Source organism: Cyrtonyx montezumae, unplaced genomic scaffold, assembly GCF_038088225.1.
Source record: "Cyrtonyx montezumae isolate F1298 unplaced genomic scaffold, pur_monq_1.0 scaffold_19, whole genome shotgun sequence".
In the NCBI taxonomy this organism is placed as follows: Eukaryota; Metazoa; Chordata; class Aves; order Galliformes; family Odontophoridae; genus Cyrtonyx; species Cyrtonyx montezumae.
This window is the reverse complement of record NW_027071925.1, coordinates 3544424-3557627: the sequence shown is the minus strand read 5'-3', so window position 1 is coordinate 3557627 and position 13204 is coordinate 3544424. Positions and strand designations below refer to the sequence as shown.

The 13204-nt window shown below is 56.2% G+C and overlaps 1 protein-coding gene across 1 annotated transcript; it reads right to left on the bottom strand.

Annotated features, from left to right (window-relative positions):
• Positions 1-4417: 4417 nt before the first annotated feature.
• Positions 4418-12530, bottom strand: CYGB (cytoglobin). The gene is made up of 3 exons (XM_065735190.1): positions 12325-12530; positions 6575-6806; positions 4418-6238 (listed from the first exon to the last, which is right to left on the bottom strand). Exons 1-3 carry the CDS (start codon positions 12465-12467, stop codon positions 6074-6076), a joined length of 540 nt encoding a protein of 179 aa, XP_065591262.1. The 5' UTR covers positions 12468-12530; the 3' UTR covers positions 4418-6073.
• Positions 12531-13204: the final 674 nt, after the last annotated feature.

Sequence of the window (13204 nt, the reverse complement as noted above, 5' to 3'; positions counted from 1 at the left end):
CAGGGGCTGCTCCCTTGGTGCCTCTTGCAGGGCCATGTGCCAGCTGTGGGGGTTTCCTCCCCCTGCAAATGGCTCTGATAAGGCTGGAAATAGCCTGGTGGTGCAGGCAGGCTCTGCCTGGTGCCTGCCATGATGGGATGGCACAGGGAGGATTGCAGCAACACGCAGAGCAGCATGGAGGGGCTGATCTTCCAGAAGCAACGTTCCTTGTCTGCTGCTATTTACCTGCCCTCCCTCGGCTGCTTCTGCACATCCAGACTTTGGCTGGTGCTGGCAGCTCCACTCTGTGGCTCAGACCCTATTGCACTATCGCTTAGAAAACCTCCCTGAATCAAATCCCTGCACTATCCTGCTTGAATACAGAAACACTGTTGTGCAGCACAGACGATGGCTATTTTATGGATATGTTTGGACGATCAGCCTCAAAGCTGCCTGAACACACAAACAGCATCTGCCAGGTGGTCCTCTGAAGCTTTCTTTTAAAGCAAATATACAGCCGATTTTTTATTAAATCAAAAGATTCATAATAAACATTAATAAATCCTGGGGAATGCTGAAAATCCTGTCTTCCCCACACTGACCACAGTGACAGGCTGAGAGCTGCTGCAGTGTGAGGGGCCTGCTCTGTGTCCTGGTTATCCCTGCTCCATGTCCTATTATCCTCAATCCCTGTTCCGTGACCCAGTTATCCTTGCTCCGTATCCCAACCATTCCCATTCCACATCCCACTTAATCCCACTCTATATCCCAGTTACCCCTGCTCCATCTCCCAGTTATCCTCACTCCATGTCCCAGTTATCACTCCATATCCCAGTCATTTCTGCTCCATATCCCAGTTCCCCCCACTCCATGTCCCAGTCATCCCTGCCTCATGTCCCAGTTATCCCCACGTCCCAGTGATTCCCACTCCATGTCTTGGTTATTCCCACTCTTTATCTCAGTCTTTCCCGCTCCATGCTCCACTTATCCTCCCTCCATGTCCCAGTTATCCCCACTCCTTTCAGCCTGAGGACAACATGAGGGCTCTCCCATGGGGTGGGATAAGGAGGGTGCAGCTGGCTGTTCCCCTGAGCCCCATCCTGCCCTCAGCTCAGCACCCAGGATAGGAGGAAACCTGGCTGCAAATACGCCTGGCTGATTTTTCTATCTGCGATGCTCACTTCCCTCCCTTGGCGCTGCTCTCACATCCCTCGGCTGCCAGACCACTGGGAATTAATCCCACGCTGACAGCGTTTACATTGGGCTCTGCTCAGATAAACCATATCAGAGGTGGAGCCGGGCGAGGAAGGAAGGGTCGTGCTCCTGCTTATTGTCAGCCCGGCTGATCCCCGTCACTGCAGCACGGAGCTGCTGGGATGGGGAGAGTACAGCATCCAAACCCCGCAGGGCTGGCAGTTTGCTCTTGCACCTTACCTCGACGTATAATGGGAAAAAGAAGGGAAATGTTCTTCAAATCAGCAGGAGGCTGTGGGCTCGGTCTGCAGCCCCATGGCCTGTGGGATGTGGGGACCTGGTGGGGAACAGTGTCCCCCAACACCTGGTTTGGACCTTGGTATGCATGCTCTGCAAATGGAGGACTCCTCCGAGGGCTGGTTTTAATGAGCATTTACCCAGCACGGCTCTTGCAGACTTCATCTCTCCCTGGTAGAAGGATTCCTGCTTCTCCTCTTTGCAGTCTGGAGATGGATGGTGATGGAGTTGGTGATGGAGTTGGAGATGGATAGAGGTGGAGATGAAGATATGGAAATGGAGATGGAGGGATGGTGGGCTAGAGCCCACACCTGCAGGGAACCTGAATTCTGCGGCAGGTGAGTGGGCAGTGGGGTGCCATGGCCAGAGGGACACCTGGCAACAAGAACCTACGCCATGGGCAAGATACCAAAATCCTCCTCCCTCCATTCTGTATAACATCATTGATGTGGTTCTGAACATCTTGGCCAAGAGTTCCTCCTGGGAAGCAGCATCCCTGGGCTGTGCCATGTGGCAGCTTTGGGGCTCCCTGGGGCCCTCCTCCTGCACTGCATCCTATCCCTCACCTGTGGGGTTTAGGTCATGGTGTGATCGTCACAGCCACCACAGTGATGGGAGCCAGGGGTAAATATTAGTACAAAGTGAAGGGCTGTGTAAATATTTTCCCTCTGCAAGGTATTGCTGAAGTTCCCAGCTCCTTTATCAACGGCCTTTAGGAAAAAATAGCCGTGTGCTGGTGATTTCCAGGCTGTGCTGGTTCTTGTCTCACAGCAGTGTGCCAAGGATGGGGAGCATCGTGGCCCCACCGCAGCTCCCAGTCCCTCTGCCCGTGGTTTCCAGGCCAATGCTTCCCATCTGGAGCAGAGCAGCGTGCTGTGCTGACCACTTGCTTCCACCTGGAAGTGCACACAGGATGTGGCAGAGACTCCAAGGACAGCCAATTAATCACGCTGACAGCGCCGAAAGGTTTTCCCAAACAAGAGGACACGTGCAGAAGAAACAGCCCTTGGGTCCCTCACTGTGGCCATGGCTGTTGGCTTTGCCTTGGCCAAGCCAGCTGGGTGCTTGCTGGCTGCAATGGGCACCACCAGCACCCACGGGGAAGGAGTAGGGTCCCGTTGTGGCTATACCACCTGGCCATATAGCGGCCCCCAGAGGACACACTCTGCCCACCAGCATCGCAGCAAAGAAACCAGGAGGAGCCAGGGGGCTTTGATCAGTTTATCCACTGAAGATACAAGTTTCAGTTTTAATAACACCATTCTGTCTGGTTACAAACATCCTAAAAACCTACAAAAAATAATAATAACAAAACAAAAGGAAAAAAAAATAGAAAAAGAAACCAACCAACCAAACAAAAACCCAGTTACATCCATCGTACACTAGACGTTATGTATAAAACCAGCACGGAAGCGCCGAGGAACACGTACATGAACAGCATCCGCAGCAGTATCGTAACGGTACAGACACAGAGTTACACGGGACCCCCAGCTCCGTGTGGGGCACTGTGGGGCCGGTGGGACGAACTAACGATTACAGACAGCTCTGGCAATGGGAAGAGCGAGCGGCGCGGTCCGGTGGGCGGTCAGACCGCGCGGGCGGCTTGATCCCTTTCTTCCTACGTTGGTCCGTGTTGGGTTATCAGGGTTCCTCCCTCGCCCCTCTGTCACCAGTGGTGGCCCTGAGTGGCACTGGTGGCACAGAGATGGGCAGGAGGGGGCTGAGCTCCGGTCCCTGGGGAGGGCTGAGGGCAGGGACACAGCCCACGGAGGAACCTCAGGGGGCAGCGATGGAGGGGCACAGGGTCCTTAGGGCTCCTTGTCCAGGTGGCATCTGGGTGTGGGTGACATACAGTTATGGCGTGTGTCAGCTGTAGCTACAAGGGGACAGGGATGAATGGGGACCTTTGTCCCATCCTATACCCAGCGTGCACACACAGCCCCGTGTCCCATCCCTTTGCCTCTGGGCACGCCTCCAGCCAAAAGCAGAACGTGGCAGGAAGGATACAGGTTGGGACCACTGCGTGAGCCAAGAGGGGATGCTGGCAGTCATCCCTGCCCTGGGGACATCCAGCCCTGCTCCTGCTGCTGGAGGAGGGCACTGGAGGCCACAGCTCCAGACCCTGCAGGCAGGGCGGCAGCTCCAAGCGCATGGGAGGTGCAGCATCACACTTCCCAAAGGGCAGTGCTGTGCCCCACGTGCTTGGCTGTGACACGGAGCAGCTGTGACACACGTGCACACATGTGCTGGGGAGCTGCACTCAGACCAGGACCAGCCCTTCCTTTCTTCTCTTTCCCGCAGCATTTTTCATCCCTCTGTCGCTCTGGAATGATATTTTTTCCCCCTTTTTCTGCTCATTTTCATCTCTCCCCAGCTGACAATGTTCCTGATTTAAGCTGAGGGCGGCGAGGAGGGGGTGTTCGCTCCATCTCCATCTCCTCCCTACACAAGCTCTGCCCCAGCCGCCCTCCCTGCTCCATTTTACGTCCTACAGAGCTGATAAAAATAAACATGTTTTTGTTTGCGTCTGTTTGTGTAGCTTGCAGTGGGGCTGATGGGGTGGGACAGCAGCTGGACACATCTGGATTTGGTTTAGAAAATATGCCTGGAAAAACAGCCAGCCCTACGCACACATGCATGCACACATGCAGTCATGGGACGGCTGTTCCGGGGAGGGGGGGAGGGGAAAAAAAGGTAAAAAGGGAAGAAGAAATCAGCCCCAAATAAAAAATTTCCTGTTGGAGGAGATTAACCTCAAAGGTTAACGCACGGACTTTGTGTAAAGATGAAACATCCCTTACAGACCCGGCCCAGATCTGCAGAGCACGGAGAGTACCGAACGTATCGGAAATGCGCACGGTTGAGCCCGGGGCTCTGGCAGGAGACTCTCTACACTTGTGAGCCAGCGATGCACACAGAACCCCATGCACTTGCACTGAGCGACTGCTCCCTGCTCTCACTCTGAAGCGAAGTCAAAGGCTGGACAGGGCTTCTCCCATCTGCACGAGCCCAGTGGTGACACCGAGCAGCTGTGAGCACAGCTGATCTTTGGGTGATGCTGCTGCCAACAGTGCCGGTGGGCTCAGCTTTGGGGCCACCTCATCACCCTGTGCCCCCCTCCTTTCCTAAATCCTCTGTCCCTGCACATGTTGGCCCTATCCTGAGCAGTTATTCCCATCCACTCCATCACACACACCCAGGACCAGCTCATGCCTCCCTCTCTTCTGGCTTGGCAGTGGGGTGGCCAACGGGAGAGGGCTGAGCGTGTCACCAGCTAGGCAGCACTACACCCAAAACAGATGAAAAAAACCCCAAATACTCCCTGTGGATGTTTAAAAAGCAGTGGGTGGGCAAAGCAGGAATTGCCAGCTGGATGCTTGGAGCAGGGCAGACACTGTGGTGACATTATGGTGTCCATCACGGGCACCGTTCCCATCAGAGCTTAAAAAATCACCGAGATAGTTTGGGAAATAGAGGGTGGCAAGGATGCCAAAGCTTCCTAGGGTATGTATCACCCCCAGCCTTACACCAGCCTGTCCTACATGCATGTGGGAAGCAGTAGGGCTGCCCCTCCATCCTCTTCACTCTCTGAAGCCAAAAGGGAAACTGAGGCAGCAAAACCCTGCAGACACACCCACAGCCCCAGCACTGGGGCAGAATGAAACCCATGGCCCCATAGCCTCACAGGGCATGGGGCAGCCCCAGGGCAGGACAGGGGGAGCACTGCTGGTCCGTGACCACACAGACTGACTTCTACCAGGCACTTTGTTTGCAGGAGCCCAGTTTCACTGAGAGCGCAGGAATATTCCCTACATAAAGCGTTGTCAGCATTAAAACCTCCCTTCCCACCCCATCCCTCCTGCAACGGACCCTTCACCTTTCCGTATCCCAATTCCTGAATTCCTTCTCTCCAGGCAAGGCCCCGGGTCCCACATCCCCACCTGACAGACACACAGTGGCCAAGGCACAGCGCGTGTCACCTGAGCCCATCCTCACGCATACCCCTGGCACAGGGACTCAGCACTGTGCAGGGCACCCAGGGACACCCTGCCTTCCTGCAGTGGGGACGAGTGGCACATCTGTCCCCTTGCTCCCTCCAGCCCCAGGATGGGTTGTGATAAACAGCCACGAGAGCTGCGGATGAAGCAAGCAATGGATGCTGCAGCGTCCGGGCTGGCTGCCCTGCGAGGATGAGCAGTGCGGGCAAAGCAAAGTGCGGCGGTCCTGATAAGCATCGCAGCTCAAAAGCAAGAAGCTGGGCTGCCCTGGGTGCTAGGCATGGAAAGCAGAGGGGCGAGCGGTGCTGCACACCGCTGCGTGGCAAGGCATGGGCTCTGGGAGGTGATCCCGGACCAGGACAGCGAGACGGAGCCAACAACCAACGCACCCCCTGCCCACATCCCGCGCTTCGCCCCGGCCCACCCACACCCCCGCGGTTCTTAGTTTTTGGCTTGCTTACTGATATATGTTTTAAAACCCTATAGAGATCCAATTGGGATTGGCATCTACCAGCGCCGGCCTCGCGCTGACCTCGAGAACAGAGCAGGGTGGAGTCCTGGCGCGGCGCGGCCCGCCCTGCCCCTCGCCCGTCCCCGCGGTCCGCTCACAGCGTGGCACTGGGGTAGGATGCCCAGCCCGCCTCCTTGTACGCGGCCGTCACGTGGGTGTAGATGAGGGTCCTCATCTTGGTCCACGCGCCGTGAGCCTCCGGGGTGAAGTCGTTGCCGTACGCCTCGGCGATCACCTCCAGCATGACGCCCGTGAGTTTCTGGAAGGGGGGAGGGGGGCAACAAAGGGTTAGCGGGGACAGAGGGGTGCTCAGGACATAGGGACACTCACACAGGGGATGGGCAGGAGGCCGACGTAGCGTTTTTGAGCTCCAGTGAGGGTTGTCTTTGGCGATGGTGCTCTACAGCGTCTCAGTGGGAAACTGCAGGCGTGTGGGGAGCAGCCCTGCAAGCAGCACTACAGCTCCCTGGCCCTGAGTCCTCATCAGTGGTCGTGGTGGGGATGGGTCAGTGGTTGGTCTCTCTGATCTTAGTGATCTTTTCCAACCCTAAGGATTCTAAAAGCATCCCAAGAGGTTTCCACTCCCTCCCTTTACCTTAAAGTAGACGGGCTCCACTTTGTGCTTGAGGGCATGGGCTTTGCCCACCAGGGCCAGAACAGAGGAGACCTTCTCTGGGTCGTTGAGGTTCTCCACCACGGTGTTGATGGCACCCATGACCCGCTGGGCATGCTTCCGCAGCTGCAAGCTCCTCTCCATCTCCAGCGTGTCATCCATGTGCTTGAACTGGCTGAAGTATTGCTTGGCTGATGGGAAGTTGACAAAAAACCTTGGGAGAAAGGACAGACATGGAGCACAGTCAGGGACATGGAGCAGAGGAGGTGCTGGGAACAGCCCCATTACCTCCAGCACAGCCAGGGCTGGAGCTCATTGAATTCCAAGGGAAATAGCTCCCATCAGTAGGTTAATGCTTTTCTCACTTATCTACTACAAAGGCATCCCAGCTGGATATTTATCTCAACAAAGCAGAGGCAGGACTGAATTCCTTATCATTTCGCCCAGGAACTCCAGCCCAGCGTAACAGACACTGCAGTCATCCCCTGTATGCCAAAACATCTCCTCTTGACTCAGAAAGATGGAGACAAGTGAGCAAAGCCCACTTTTCATCCAAACCAGCTTCTTCCTGCCCATCTTCAACCCCGTGGGCTCTCTTCATGCATTGCCACCCAAAGAGCATCTCCCAACCCAGGATGTGCATCTCCTTCCTATTCCTTTCCCACCCCATTCCCATCCATCACTACCTCCCTCCATCACCAGGTGGGATTCTCACCCCACTCACCACCCCGCAGGCAGCGTCAATTCATGGATCCAGCTCGCTTCCCACCCCATTACTCTCCCTCTCCCCACTCTCTGCCTTCTCCTGCTCCAATGGCTGGTGCACAATTGGGGGCATTGCCAAGGAAGCAGTGTGAGGGAGTGCTGGGAGCACACCACTCCCAGAGGCAGCTGGGATCCATCAGCCCAAAATAGGTTTCGGAGGTGTGAAGAGCAGAAAGGTTGGGGAGGAAGGAAGGAGGGAGGCGGGAAACAAGGTGTTGCTTTGAAACCCAGATCAGGTCAATGTCAGCAGGAATCCCAACCCAGAGCAGCTGCCTCCAGCTCCTGTCCCCATGGAGGTCTGCAGCCCCATCCCTTTGGCTCAGGGATGCCAAGGGATGAGGAATGGACGGGATTTGTCACAGGGCTGGGGCATGGAGTTGGCCGTGCAGATGGCACTGGGACTGAGGTTCTGCCTGAGCCTTGAAATCCTAAGTCCCTTTTTGCTGTTAGAAGTCCCTGGAAAGCCCCATCTGCTCTCAGGTCATGGCACGATGAGAAGACCCAAGGGTTGGGCTTGGAGCGACCCCCAGGACCCCCAGAACTTCAGCACACTTTGGGACCAAACGCAACCCCGAGGCTGTGTCCTCCTCCCACATGGGCAGAGGCTCCGACCCCACTCACAGCATCACAGTTCAGAGCAGGGACCCCAGGGCTGGAGGAAATCTGAGCTGTCAGAGCAAGAAAGAGAGGGAATGAACCTCTCTCGTAGTTGCTAATAAACAGAGAAGATTAATTTAACACAAAGGTTAAATATAACCCGAGGGAAGGAGAAAAAAAAAAAGAAAGAAAAAGGAGGAAGAAATAAAATAACTCAAACAATAGTGAGATAGAAGAGGTGTTCGCTGGGTTTGTTTCCATCTACAGAGCATTTTTTGGGAGTTCAAACAGCTCAGGCTCCGGAATTTTGTTGGCTCATTACACATGTGTGTGGTTTGGGCTCTTTCCCTTCATCGGAGTCATTAAAAATCTGACATTTACCATTGCACATCACACAAAATTATGATTGATGGAAAGCAGATGCCTGAATCCCCATCTCATTAAATTTCTTTTTAAGCGGTTCCATTCTGCACCTGCTAATTTGTTCCCTGCGAGCTGCATCTGGACCGAGCACACAGGATGTCAGAGATGTTTTCCTCCCTCTTTTGCCCTTTTAACAACTTTAAGGACACAACCTTCACCAGCAGCAGAGCCAGAGGAAATAATTAAGGTGCACAGCGCTGCGGTGCTGTTCTCTGTGCAGAAGGAGCAGCGCTGCTTCTTGCATGCATGGAGCCCCATGCACCTTCCCCATCTTCCTCCCTTCTCCATCTCTGAGCAAACTGAAGCCCCCAGCTCCGGCATGAAGGTTGGAAAAGAGCCCTAAGATCATCGAGTCCAACCATTCCTGAGCCAGCTGGAAGCATCAGTGCTTCATCATCCTGAGAGCTCCAACCCGACCCGTATGGAAAAGCAGCCCTGAGCCCACGGGTTGCTGGGACCCTTGGGATGGGCACCTGGAGACTTCCTGGTTGATTTTTCAAATCACAGAACCGTGGAATATCCCAAGTTGAAGGGACCCATAAGGATCATTATCATTTTCCTACCGATGCTTTCACGCTTTCTCTCATCCCTCTACGTGGGAGAAGCTCTCAGCCATCCCCACGTCCCTCCCCACAGCTCCGAGCCCCGTTCTGCTCCGGTGCCCACAAAGCAGCTGCTGGAGGTAGGCAGGTGCTATTTATTGTGCTCAGGATGGCTCAGCGCTTTGCCTGCACCTTCCCAGCAGTGTTCCAGCCACCTGTACATAGGCTCCTTTCGAGGCTGCGCTTCTGCAAAGGGATTGGGATGCTCCAGCAAAACCCAGCAGCCAAAACCCAAATGGTTCTGAGCACAGCCATCAGCACTGGATAACAGTGCCTTAAACCTCACCCCAGCCCTTTTTCTACCCCTCACAGAGGGAGGGGGGGTGTGATTGTTTGGGGAAATGTTCCTCTTGAGTGTCATCCTTAGCAGAGCCCTTTTCTCCAGGAAAACATCCATTCAGACTGACCGCAGTGATTCATGAGCGTGTGATGTGCAGTGGGATCAGGACATACCTCTGAGGGGGCCCCAATGCAAAGCACTTTGGGGAGGGAGGCTCAGTGGGATGCTTTGCTCTGAAAGGTACCTTTTGGCACCAGGGACACCCAAACAAAACACACAGCTCCCACGAAATCATTGCTCTAAATGTCATTTTGGGGGGGGGATTCAATCCATTGATTTGGTTCTGAAAAACAGAAAGGGATTTCTGCAGAGCTGGACTTGCTCTGCCATAGTTTATCCCAGCATGAAGGATAACTGCCGTGCAGGGAGAGCTTCTCCAGCTCCAAGCATTGGGAGTGATGGAGAGGGCAGAAGAACTGGAAATGTGGAAAGGCAGTGATGGGAGCAGCAAGAGAGGGACAAGGAGCACGGCTGCCATGATCAGTGTGGGTCAGACCAGGAGTTCATGGGAACTATCCCTGGGTTTCCTCCTCGTGAGCCCCAGGGGATCCAGACAGTTCTGTGGTCCCACACCTGTGTCTGTGTCGTGCAGGTGTGCGGGCTGGGACATGGGGACCTCCAGTTGTACCAACCCATACTCCCCAACCACGCTCATGTCGGGCACGTGGCTGTATGGCACTGCACTGCACACGCGCCCAGACTCCTCTGAGGACTTCACCGGGCAGCATTTTCCCAAAAGGAACAATTCCCACGTTACAACGGGGAAACTGAGGCACGGCATTGCACCCAGGGGCGTGGGCAGGCTCCTTGCATGCTGCACTGGGTCTCTCCGTCACGCTGGGTCGAGCGACCTGATGAAATGCAGCCCCAAATGTGCAGCTCGAGGGTGCCCTGCCCATCCCCACCCCTCCCCCAGCCCCAACCCCAGCCCCAGTCCCACAAGGGTTAAAGCAGCTGCTGAGAAATGGATCCTGGCAGCAATACTGCAGAGGCCCCACGCTCCCGAGGAGGAAGATGAAGCTCCCCCGCCGAGGAAATGGACAATTAGTGGCATAGCTCTGACCGCACGGTGCAGATTCCCATGATCCGGTGGCTGCACTGCCTGAAGTCCCCATTATCTGTGATCATATCCCGTTGAATCCCAGAGGCCTCGTGAGCTCAGGACCCCATTGTGCTGCTGGAAGGACCGTAGGGATGTGCTGTGGCTCTGAGCGAAGCTGCAGCCGTGAGGGCTGGAGCCTGATGGCCAGCACTGGTGCACAGCCCCATGCCTCAGTTTCCCCATCTGCAAAGCAGAGGGTGGGAGAGCCAGTGTGGAAATGGTGTGAGGAGGAGGGGGCTGCACTGGGACACGCAGCAGGACTTGCACAGGACGGTGGCACTGCAGAGCCTCACCCCACACTTCAGATGGGCATCCCCACCTCTGCCATGGAATGTAGGATCGGCCCCCAGCTTGGGTGCAGCTCTCAATGTGCAGAGGTGGCTGTGAGCCCCCATCCACGTCCCATGGGAAAAAGTTATCCCCTGCTCAGAGCAGGTCCTGAGAGATGAACTGGGGACAAGCAGAGGAAGCCTCCTTGGGGCAACGTGGTTCCCCAACAACAGAAATGGGGCTGAGCTCTGGGCATGGTTTAGGCTTACCCCGTGGTTAAGGCTCACAGGGAGCCAGCTCCATCCCTTGGGAACACCCACCCAGCAGTGCCATGGCTCTCTCTGGGGACAAACAAATCGGAGCAGAAACTTGTACAGGGAGAGTTTGGGTTGGGAGCGGATCTCAGCCACATGTCCCCACTGCACACCTCGCTGCCCTCACCCCTACTCTGAGCCCCATCACTGCACCCTATGGATGCCAAAAGCAAGGAGTTGCTGTGGGCAAATCCCCCATGGCGTCCTCAGGAAGCATCCTGCCTGGGCACCTCTTCCCAACACTGCCATTGGCATCACAGCTGCTCTCACTGCTGGGGCTCAGCCCATCCCTGTGCCCATCCCTGAGCAGCAGGAGCACGAAGGCAGCGAGGATGCCAGCACCACACCTTTGCCCTATGCTGAGGCACACAGGAATGGGAGAAGGGGCATTTTGCATTCCCAGGGTTGGGACAGGGATTCTCTGTGCTCTGCTTTTCCTGTGGGCTCAGGACATCAGCTCTCAGCCCACGGAAAACTTTTCGATGGCCGTTCACACGAAGCATGTGCACACTAAGGGCTCGCACCCCGGCCAACAACAGGCAGCAACGAGAAAGCCTTCCTGGCCCTGTTTCCCCTCCAGCAAAGCCTCCTGATTTTGGCACCGACATGGGGCTTTGCACTTTGCCTATCGTGGCCACCCAGCCCCGTGCTGCTGGACAACGCTCTGCGCTGTGGGGCCGTACTCTGTGCCATGGGGCGATGCTCTGTGCCATTGGGTGATGACACCCCACGGCCCAGGCAATGCTGAGGGCTCAGTGACAGCTCAGTGCTGCCACCCCCTTTGCCCCCACCCCATGTTGTGCCCTCCATCCCCACCCCCCCTCCGCCAACTCCAGCGCTCCCTCCCCACCGACGCTGCCGCCGGAGGGACAGATGGTGCCCTCGGAGACACCTGCTTGGGTTTTATCTTGGCTCCCAACTTGCATTATTTCACCCGCCAGCCTGGGACGTACCAATGCCATCCGCACGGAACTCAGTGCGGGGGGGGGGAAAAAAAACCCCAAAACCCAACCGCAACGAGCCCACCCCCGGCGAGCCGAGCCCGGGGCCGCGCTGCCTGCACTCTCCCCCACCTCCGTGCGGGTTAAGGTGACCTCTGCGATGGAAACCCAATCCCACGAAGTCCCCGCAGAGCTGCCCCGCTCCCCCCGCGCTGAAATCGGAGGAGCGCAGCGGAGCCGTCCCCGCGCCAATGGATGCTCCGCGCTCCCCACTCGCTGTCACTCATCACGTTCAGCTCCATACACCGTTCTGCCTCTTTTTGTCTCCAAAGGGCTTCGCTCGGATTATCCCCCCCCCTCCCCCCTCAAACCCGATACCTGATGAGTATGGAGACCCCGACGTCCTCGCAGTTGGCGTACACTCTGCTCCATGTCTCCTGAATAACCTTCTTCTCCGCGTCGGAGATCTCTTCACTTCGCTCCCACCTCTCGATCTCCATTTCTCCCTGGACTTTCTCCATGGGGAGCTGCGTGCCGTGCTCCGGGAGCCGGGAGGGGATGTGCGTGCGAGCGGCGAGGGGTGCGCCCGGCAGCTGCGCGCTCGGAGCCGCAATTTAGGAAATATCCTACAGCTCGGGTCTCCCCATGGCTGCAACAGCTCCCGCTCAGCCTGGATGAGGGCGGCTGACTGATGGGAAACTGCCGAAAAGTGAAATATTCAAAGGCATCGCAGGACCAGCCTCTTCCAACGTGTGAACGTGAGCTCACTTTCCCCCTCTCTCCTCCTCTCTCTCCCACTCCTCCCTCCTGCTCTCAGAGAGGGCGGGGGGTGGAGAAGGAGGACTGGGGAGTGAGGGGGGGGGGTGGAAGTGTTGGGTTTTTGTGATTTCTTTTCTTTTCTTTTTTTTTTTTTTTCAGCCTTTGTAAACAGTGCGGAGGAAATCGAGAATGCGAAGTGCCCGGCTGAACTTGTCCCAGCGCTGCCCCTGGGACGGCGGATCCCTCCGCAGCCTCTCGCTGCCTTCCAAAGGGACGCGTCGCCCTCTGTCCTGCAAATTGCAAAGGGAAGGAGCTGGGGAATTCATCCCTTTGGGAAGGGGGGAATGGGAACACCACCCTGCTGCCGTCGGGTTGCTTGTACCCGAATCCAATTTGCAGCACAGGGAGAGGGAAAATACTGCTGGGACCTGTAATGACCAGCGGGCCCACAGGGGGGGATAGGAGATGGGAGAAGAGGTGGGGGATCCTGCGCTGCTCT